The 10,000-nt window shown below is 38.2% G+C and overlaps 1 protein-coding gene across 3 annotated transcripts in view; it reads left to right on the top strand.

The window, feature by feature from the left end:
• Positions 1-10,000, top strand: part of tmie (transmembrane inner ear) — a 41,961-nt gene that overhangs the window by 30,662 nt on the left and 1,299 nt on the right. For 2 of the 3 annotated variants that reach the window (XM_061979298.2, XM_061979299.2), the window contains exon 3: positions 2,057-2,206. In XM_061979298.2, coding sequence (XP_061835282.1) covers positions 2,057-2,206 — 150 coding nt within the window. Of the gene's footprint in view, positions 1-2,056; positions 2,207-2,321; positions 3,599-10,000 lie in introns of those variants that run through there. The other variant, XM_061979300.2, reaches the window with a different exon arrangement.

A 10,000-nucleotide genomic window follows, 5' to 3' on the forward strand; every position in this document is an offset into this window, starting at 1 on the left:
GTTAAAGAAGTGATGGATTGTGTCCTGAAGCCGTTTACTTATATATGTAATACATCTTTATCAACTGGAACTTTTCCTGACAAAATGAAAATTGCTAAAGTTATTCCGATTTATAAAAATGGTGATAAACATATGGTCTCAAATTATAGACCTGTGTCTCTACTACCTCAATTTGCAAAAATTCTTGAGAAATTATTTGTAAATAGACTTGATAAGTTCATTGACAAACATGAGCTACTGAATGACCATCAGTATGGGTTCAGGAGTAATCGATCTACATCCCTAGCAGTGATGGACTTTGTAGAAAACGTAGCTACAGCAATAGAAAAAAAGCAACACACCGTTGGAGTATTTATTGATTTATGTAAAGCTTTTGACACAATCGATCATTCCTTACTTCTGCAAGAATTGGAAAACTATGGCATAAGAGGTGTTTCACAAGAGTGGTTAAGTAGTTATTTAAGTAATAGATCTCAATATGTGGAAATCAATAAGACTAAATCACAGCCAAGAAGAGTAACTTGTGGGGTTCCACAAGGCTCGGTATTGGGACCTAAGTTATTTATACTATATTTAAATGATATTTGTTCAGTATCTAATAAATTGAAATTTATTATGTTTGCAGATGATACAAATGTATATTGTTCAGGAGAAGACTTGAAGGAAGTGTTGAGGGTAATAGAGGTTGAGTTGTTTCAGCTAAAAAAATGGTTTGATATCAATAAGTTATCATTAAATGATAAGAAAACTAAATTTATGGTGTTTAGTGGTGCAAGAACAAATCGTGAAGTAAAACTAAAATTAAATCAAGTGGAAATTGATAGAGTATATGAAACTAAATTCTTGGGAATAATAATTGATCATAAATTATGTTGGAAACCGCATATTGAATATATAAAGGGAAAAATATCCAAATCCATTGCCATTCTTTATAAAGTAAAACACATGCTGAATAAGAAATGTTTGCATATGTTATATTATTCTTTTATTTTTCCATATTTAACATATTGTGTTGAAGTTTGGGGAAATGTTTATAGAACAAACATAGACCCAATAATTAAACTTCAAAAAAGGGTAATAAGAATAATACACAAAGCGTGCTACTATGAACATACCAATCCATTATTTATAAGTTCTAATGTGTTAAAATTTTCAGATATTGTGTTTTTAAAAACAATGGAAATTATGTTTCGAGTAAAGAACAACAGCCTTCCAGCTTGTATGCTTAGGTTATTTCAATTAAGAGGAGAAACCCATAATTTACGGGGGGTATTGATTTTTGAAATAGGTAAAGCAAGAACGAATATTAAATACAAATGTATTTCAGTTTTAGGAGTTAAATGGTGGAATAAGCTCAGTGATGAGTTGAAGACATGTACTTCTTTGTTAAGGTTTAAGAAAACATTGAAAGGTGAGATAATTGAAAATTATAAAATATAGTAACAATTACTTTCATTCCATTGATTTTTTTTTTTTTTAACATTGATGTTCCAGGTAATCTTATTTTCAGTGAAGGTATAGGATAGACAAATATAAGCTTTGGCTTCAGCCTATTCCTTTTTCGGTCATGCTTTTTCTTTTCTTTTCTTTTCCTTTTGTGTGTAAATGTGTATGATTGTTATACTGTATATGTATAGTCTGTACTTTTAAACTGGTCACACAAAATGGTTAATGGTTGATGGTTGATTATATGACCGAAATAAACTTATTTCATTCATTCATAAGTGGTGGTAAAGTGTATTACAACAGAGTACGGACCACAGCTGAGAAACATCTATTTTTTGGCGGCCCTCTAGTGGGCCCTATGGTTAAGAAACACTCGCTCTCAGTGATCTTGCATCTTTAAATATTTTATCTGCGAGCATGAACTGATGAGACTTGCTGGGATGGAAGACAAAATGTCTTCTACGACAAACTGAGCATTCAAGTGGCGATCGATTGAATGCCCTTAGAATTCAATGAGGTGGATGAACGAGGACATCCGCAGACGATCATTGCCAATGTAATACATCTCACTACTTGAACAAACAACTGATCTTTCCCGTCTTCTCCCCAGTGATCACTCTGTGTTGCATTTTCAAATGTCGGATCCCAAGGACCAAAAAGGAAATCGAGGCACGTCATGCACAAAGACAGGCCGCCAAGAAATATGCCAACACGTTAGAGACAGTTCCGCCTCTTAACGAGCTGACGGAGGTCCCTGGATGTAAGTTGCAGCCCACTTATATCTCTGGTGTGATTTCTATTATATTCTTCCCTTTTATTTCTAACTTATTACTCCCTATTCTCTTTCTTTCTTGCTTATTCATCTTTGTTTCCAGCTGTCCTTGACACTTCCGCTGTGCAGACGCTCTCTGAGCAGATCCAAAGCCAAAGTCGTAACAACAGTGATCTCTCCATAGGCGGGGTCACTGAGGAGCAGCCCCCCTCGCTCCCTTTGCCAGAGACGACCTGATTATTTTCTTTCTTTCATGTTCCTGCGTGCTCTTCCTCGTCAGACTCTATTAAAAAAAAATAAACCTTTCTAATAGCCCTCCTATACAAATCTTTGATTGTAAGTAACGGATCATCATCCCTGCATTTGAAGAAACGCCGCGAGAAATGACACAAATAACGTTAGCTTAGCCCCTTGCTTTGCCTTAGCTTCGGACACTGCAGTATTATACTCCAGTCTTCACTTGGCTGCACTTTGCCCTCAGTCTCCTCTTGGATAAAATCAGTCTACTAAATATGGCCAATAAAAAGGTAAAGAGAGGAGACCCTTGTTCTTCTCCATTGTTAGCAGTCTCCTTTGGGCTGATGCATTCAATGCAGCTTGTTTAAAAAAAAAAAAAAAAAGTTTCCCATTGTTTAATACTGTATGAAGACTTATTTAAACAAATACATAGCTGTGCAGAATGGAATATGAAACCAAATACTGAGTTAAGAAATATTTTAAAAAATCAGGCTAAATTTTAACCCCAGAAAGGGATTGTAATTCATTCAAAATCTAAGTTACTTGAAAAATATTTAAAATTTTAAGCATGTTATCACATTTATTAGTGACGTAATATATTTATTCATTGAATTTTTATAATTATGTCGTTTTTTTTAATGTAACTATTCTTGCATTTATAATACCAAGATATTGATATAATGCTCTTATTTCATTACTTTTAATTTCAAAATGTCTTTATTAAATGTACCCTTTGTTGATTGTTTGGATCAAATCCCATGGTTCTACTGCCTTTGTCGGTGTAAGATTTCTTGCTGTAAGTAATTAAGACATGTGAGCTAATGCTTGTCAAAAAGTGAGCCTAGTCGTTGTCGTCCAATGAAAAGCATGTACTCTACCAACACATTTTACATAGTGTCAAAGTAGTCAAAGCTTGCCAAATAGTAAGCCTGGATGTTTATTATTGATTATTGCAAACATACAGCGTCATGCATGTATTAGTCATTATAGTATGAAGACATTCTTACTATGTAGAAGCACACTTATAAACAGGAGAGAGAGCACAACAGGATCCTTTTGTTGGCTTTTCAGCAATCTGTCGCCATGGCGATGGCAGGCAACGTGTGCCGGTCTGCACGTCAAAGCTTTGAGAAATAAAAAGCCAATTCCTCACACTATTACGCTGTCCTTAAATGTTTCTGCTTCTTTCTCTTTTCTGTGGTAGTTTTTACTTCAGCGTCTTTGCTTGTCGGTTTTAAAAAAACAAATTACTGTAGCGTGACAAACAAGGACCAACATCTGCCTTCCTCCACATTCATTGCTTAGTGGGGAGGAAAACTAATGCAAATGAATTATTTTCCTGTATTATAAATTGTCAAATAAGATCTATGTTTATAGGGTTCTTTTTTGAAAGAACAATTTTGAAGAACACAAAATATTTATAAAAATAATAGTACCGGTACTGTTATTATTAGGGATGTGAATCTTACAACAACTCACGATTCGATTCCAATTCTTGGGGTGACGTTTCAATTCATAATCGATTATCGATTCAAATCTATTATCGCAATATTTTATTTGGTATAAAATGATAATAAAACCAAATACCTGGGGATAGGCTGATTAGCTACCTTAAATTGACCCTAGTGTGTGAACGTGACTGTGGATGTTGTCTGTCTATCTATGTTTATTTGTATTTTTTTTAATATCAATTACATTTATATATATATATATATATATATATACCGGTATATATATATATATATATATATATATATATATATATATATATATATATATATATATTCAGAATCGGTTTAATCAATAATCCTGATTTGGATGTGAATAGACTTTTTCCAGCACACCTAAATGTTGTTATTATTATTATTATTACTATCATTACATACATATACAGTGTTTCCCACAGGGCAGGCATCTATTTGTGGTGGTGTGGTCGGGGGGGGGGGGGTTGGTTGGGGAAGTGGGGGGTGGCGGCGGCAGCGGCGATGACCAAGAATAACGCGGAGTTGGAATATAATTACAACCCTTTATGTACATATTTATATACAGATTTGAACAATTAGTTATTCACTGAAATATATTTATTAATTGTGGTTCTTACAAAAAATATATCTTATAAAATATAAAAGCTAAAATGTCTCTTAAAGCTCTGCCCCTTTAATTAGTGCACACTAAATAATTTAACTTTAGCCTTCGACTACAACCATATTATTTACCAGCAACATAAAGTGAAACAGAGGCAGAGGTGTCCTGCCACAGTCAGTCAACCTCCTCCTGCTGCTGCTGAACAGGTCGCACTGGAGCTAGTCGCTCTATGTTTTGTCGTGGTCCTCTCTATAAGGCACATAAGAATATACATTAGGACCCTTTTCATGAGATAAATGCATTTCTGATCTGACCCTGCTTTATTTTTCAGTGTTTGCTGAGTCTCACCTGTTCCCTCCGCCCTAATTTTTCTACTTGCCCGACTTCTCAAATCTACTTGCCCCAATATTTTTACTTGTCCTGCCTAGGTTTTTTTCTGGCTGTGTAGTGCTCATGGCTTATATCTTACTAAAATCCTTCCCGTTGACTATTTACAACACTACACAGTATTTATTATTATTATTATCTATAATTACATTTAAATGGCTTTGCATACATGTAAAATTAAATGCTATTTCACATTATTTGACCAGTAGCAGTTACACCCATCTGAACAGGTCAGCCACCTGTTTAAAGCCCGATCACAGTTGAAATCTTGAAATGAAGGGCCTTTAATGGCCAAAACATTAACCTGGACAACATTTTAACAGCTTGTTGGCTCAGATTTTATTCTTTTCATTGCATTCACATGCTACAGTAGACATTTTAGCTTGAGTATTAATGTAGTATCTGAAGCACCGTCTCCACGTGTGTTTATTGACAACAGGGTTATAACCTGGACACGTTAGCTCGTCGGTATGAAAACAGGTGATTGTTATTACGTGCGTCTGCCCCGGACCCGAGTCAAACAGCGGTGGTGTTAATGAAGCAGCGTCAGGCTGCTCACCGTCAGTGAAACGCTCGGTGAAATCGCGGATTAACGTTAAATATATGACGAGCCGCGAGCGATGCAGCTATAACCTATCTACCTATAACATATATTACCCTCGTATTTTGATCCCGTCCGTCCGTCCGTCCGTCCGTCCCTCTTCTTCTTCTTCTTCTTCTTTTTCTTCTTCTTCTGGCCCACCAGGTGAATTAAGTTTTATTGGCATAGTTACAATGCATAGTAGGCTACCGCCACCTACTGCACCGGACTTGTAACTACAAGGTACATTCACAGAGTCCCATTGCTTTTATGAGCGGTCGAGCGAGTCAAAAGCCGAAAAATCCATTTGTGGCGGATGTAATTCTTTCGTGGCGGGCTGCGACAAATAAATGAATGTGTGGGAAACACTGATATGTATCAGTTAACTAATATTTTATAGCTTAATTTTTGTTATAATACTAAATTATTAAAAAACATTTTTTTTTACATTGTTTTCTGCTTTGAACCCTAACTGGTAATAAATGATAACAGTAATAATACTCAATATTTTTTGAGTACATGATAATATATTAAAGTATTATATTTTCACAGTATTTTTTATTAAATTACTTATGTTGTGTCAATTGTTTGGCTCTTGAACCGCTCTGAACCATAAACTCATGTCAATGTGTATAAAAAACGTATGCATATTACAGTACATTTGCAAAATTTCTTTAAAAAATATAAAGAAAATACTAATGTAACTATTTTCATAATTCATATTAATATAATAAAGATGGTTTGAGCTCTCACTCTTGGAACTAGCCATTACATATTATAACTTATAAAGCAACTGGTATGTGAAATATTGCTGACATACGCAGGAAACATACATTCAGGATGTGAAAATGAGGTTTCTGCTCATTTCATTATATGGGCAAAAGTATTGGGACATTTTCTGATTGGAGAGCGGGGAGTGGGGGGTGATGATGTCAGAAGTTGTTTGGCCTGTTTGAGGTTTGATCAGGAGAAATTTGTAAATCTAAGGCTGTGTGTCCGAATACTTTTGTCTGCAAGATGAGTGTGCTGGTGCAGAAGCTGCAGATGTTTTCTGGTTCACTTGCTACTGTTTCCACAACAAGTCAGCAGAGGGGAGGGTACACCCTAGGAAAAGGTCACTGAAGGCTTTATGGAGCACCGACTGACGAGCGAGTGACCCATGAAAAAGAATTCGAGTTTGGTTACAAGTCAGCTTCTGTTCCTCAAGAGGAAAGGATTGGGTGGTAGAACACAGACGTGGAATGACACAGCCATCTGGCTGCTTCACTTCTGACGGTTGTTTGTCCTTTGGCTTCTCTGCCGTGTGTTTGTGTAGCTGTGCTCTCTGCATCATGTTGGAAAAACACACCGAATCGACTTTTTTTTTTTTCTTTGTTGCCCTGCTGCTCTTATAAATGCACCGCTCTCCCGAGCAGCCCTCTTGCCGGTTGTTAATCACATTGTTAATCATCTTTCTACGTTTTATCAAGAGATTCTGATTTCTAAATAATTGAAAAGGAAGAAATAGAGGACGCGACCACTAAGCTCCTATTTAATATTCTAAATGTCACATTTATGCTTATCTGTGGGAGAAACAAGTTGGTTTCTTGGGTGGCTTATTTTATTAATGAGAAGCTTAGAGAGAAAACAAACATTTTTATTTTCAATCTGAACCAAACGGTGATCTGACAGCGCATCAAGAGGAGAGTGTCAAAAGAGGGAGCTCACTGTTTTATTGACATTCAGCAACTTCCAATAACGATGGAGCAATACTCAACATCCGTTCCTTTCTCTAGTCTGTGCACAACAACAGAAATGCATTCCCTTAAAACCCGTCCGACCCGAACTCTCTAACCATAACTCAAGTTCTGTGGGTGAATTCTGTAAACCCACTACACAAGCCCTCCCAGACTTCACCCGTAGTCAAAATCCTTGCGCCGGTGTGCGATGGTGGCCCGACCACTGCGGGTAGAGACGGCAGGGGCCGAGGAGGGAGGGCTGTGGAGGGCGTAGCTTGACAGCCCCCAGGGCAGTGGGCAATGAATCTGAGAGGACAGAGGGGGGCGGCCGTGGCGTGGGGCTTGGGTCAATTCAATTGGCCTTTTCACAGCTACACAGTCTCAGGTCCCCAAGTACCTGTCGAAATATTTCACCAGAGTATGTGATGCTCACAGGTACTTCACGAGAGGGAGTTCCTCAGACCTCGTCCCCCCCAAATTCAAGACTCTCCTGGGACAAAATGCATTCTACTATTTTGCCACCACACAGTGGAATGCACTAGCAACAGACCTTAAAATTCGAACTTCCCTTCTAACTTTTAAAACTGCCATAAAATCATGGCTCAGCTCAACCTCTACCTGATCTGAACCAAAATTGATCCCCAGCAACTTTCCGAAGCATCAAACAGGTTCATATGTGGTTATAGTGTATATATATGTTCTCATTCTGTTTTGCACACTCTTGGAGTCAACATGTGCATGTACATAGTGTCATGTATATACACTTTGCCCCAGACTGAGTTCAAGAGCGCTCTGGAGCAGGTTTTCATCCAGGATGTCTCTGTACATTTCTGCATTCATCTTTCCCTTTTGACGAGTCTCCTAGTTCCTGCTGCTGAAAAACATCCCCACAGCATGATGTTGCCACCACCATGCTTCACTGTAGGTACAAAATGCACATGCTAGACTTTTGACAAGAACAAGAAAGTTTGATCATATTACACCTATACTGGCTCACCTGCACTGGCTTCCTGTGACTTTAAGGTTTTAAAATCGCCAATTTTCTAGACTACTGCTGCTCATTTTCATTAGTGGCCCTTGTTATATAGAGAAGGCGGCACATTTGCGCCAAGATAAGGCCGGCAATATGCCGGCCTGTCTTTCTAAAACGGAGGCGTAATATTCCTCCTTGTCCAAAATTCGCCTCTGGTGCAGGTCATAAACGGCACATTTCCGCCTCGCTTTCATATAGAACTCGTAAGTGTACCCTCCGAGGTGGAAAATTAGCAGACCAAAATAAACTTTCAATTTGCCGCCCTCTGTATAAAAACGATTACCAATAACTCATTAAACGAATAATTATTTAGCCTAAGCCCCGTTTCGGCCACACAAATTCATCGTTTAAGGTTCCCCTCCTTGGATAATTTTTTACACGGGTAAGTGCGCTGTGTATTTCTTGAATCTCCGGCTCTTAGCTTTGTATGGACTGATGGATTGTTTACAAAGTGAGTTCGGAGAGGAAATAACGCCAGAAAGATCGCGCCCCACACAGGAATTAAAGTCAGAAAGAACGCGCCACAGCCAGCTTCATAATAAAGCTGTTTTGTAACTCGGAGCTAACCACTGGAAATATGGAGGCGAGTCATCCAATCATGCCCGTGTTTCTCCTTCCGTCTGTACAGACGCTTGTGGAAATCACACATAAATACCTTAAGAGAAAGCGATTGCAGCTATTTGGGATACAACACTTCTCAGACGGCAAGAGAACTTTCCAATGTCGAGGTCAGCTGGGATTCTAATACCCAAAAACGTTGTCAATTTGTCAAAGGAGAGACAACGAGAATGTAGGCTCCCGTGGATGTGATAAAAAAGGTAGCGTGTGCTTTGTATTACCTGGCCGTCGAGGGAAGACTACGGAAAACGGCGAATATTTTTGGACTGGCAAAGCAGACTGTATCAGTTATTGTCTGCCATGTACTCAACGTCTAGGTCCAGAGTATATAAAGTCACCAAAAACGAATGGACAATGAAGGTGAAAGCAAAAGACTGAGGAGTGTCCTGACCAGATATCTAGATCCCTAGATTGATTGATGTAAAATGTTCTTTGTCACATTGTTTACGTGTCTAATACAGATTTTATTAATTTATGATGGCTCAGGTGTGATTCACTACAATATGGCCCCACAGCACACTGGATTCCAGTTAATTGAAATACCACAACACTGGATATTGTTCAGATAAGTTACATTTAAGAACTTGCGCACAAAGCAACACTGGAGGTGACTGACGTGTGCATTTTCCGCACATGCATACTAGGTCGCGTTGCGCCGACGGATGGAGAGGGGGAGGGGGTCTTAAACGACCCTTGTGTGTGTGTGGACACGGATAAAGTCAGGTGGGATTTACCCTGGATAATCTTAGCCAGTTTAGTGTAGAAGGGGTCTAAGAGTGCAACAGGTTGTGTGTGCCATAAGAAGCAAGGGGGAAGGGGGGCCAGGGATAGACTGATCCCAGGCCAACGAGACCACACAACACAGCTTCCAAATGAATTGCATTTCCTTCCTAGAATTAAAATAGACATACCTACATGGAATAATTGGGTTATGTGAAAAATAATTTTAAAAAACTGGTTGATTGACGAGCGAATGGACTTTTTTTGCAAAATATAATAAACCGTCGATGATGTCGAGTCTTCATTTTTTATCATGGATCAAAGTAAAAGACCAAAGAAGCCTTCAGGTGCCCAGTTTCGAAAAAAACGAAGATGAGAAAAGGGCACAAGATAAAGGTATGCAG

This window comes from Nerophis lumbriciformis, linkage group LG19 (genome assembly GCF_033978685.3).
Source record: "Nerophis lumbriciformis linkage group LG19, RoL_Nlum_v2.1, whole genome shotgun sequence".
Taxonomy (NCBI): Eukaryota; Metazoa; Chordata; class Actinopteri; order Syngnathiformes; family Syngnathidae; genus Nerophis; species Nerophis lumbriciformis.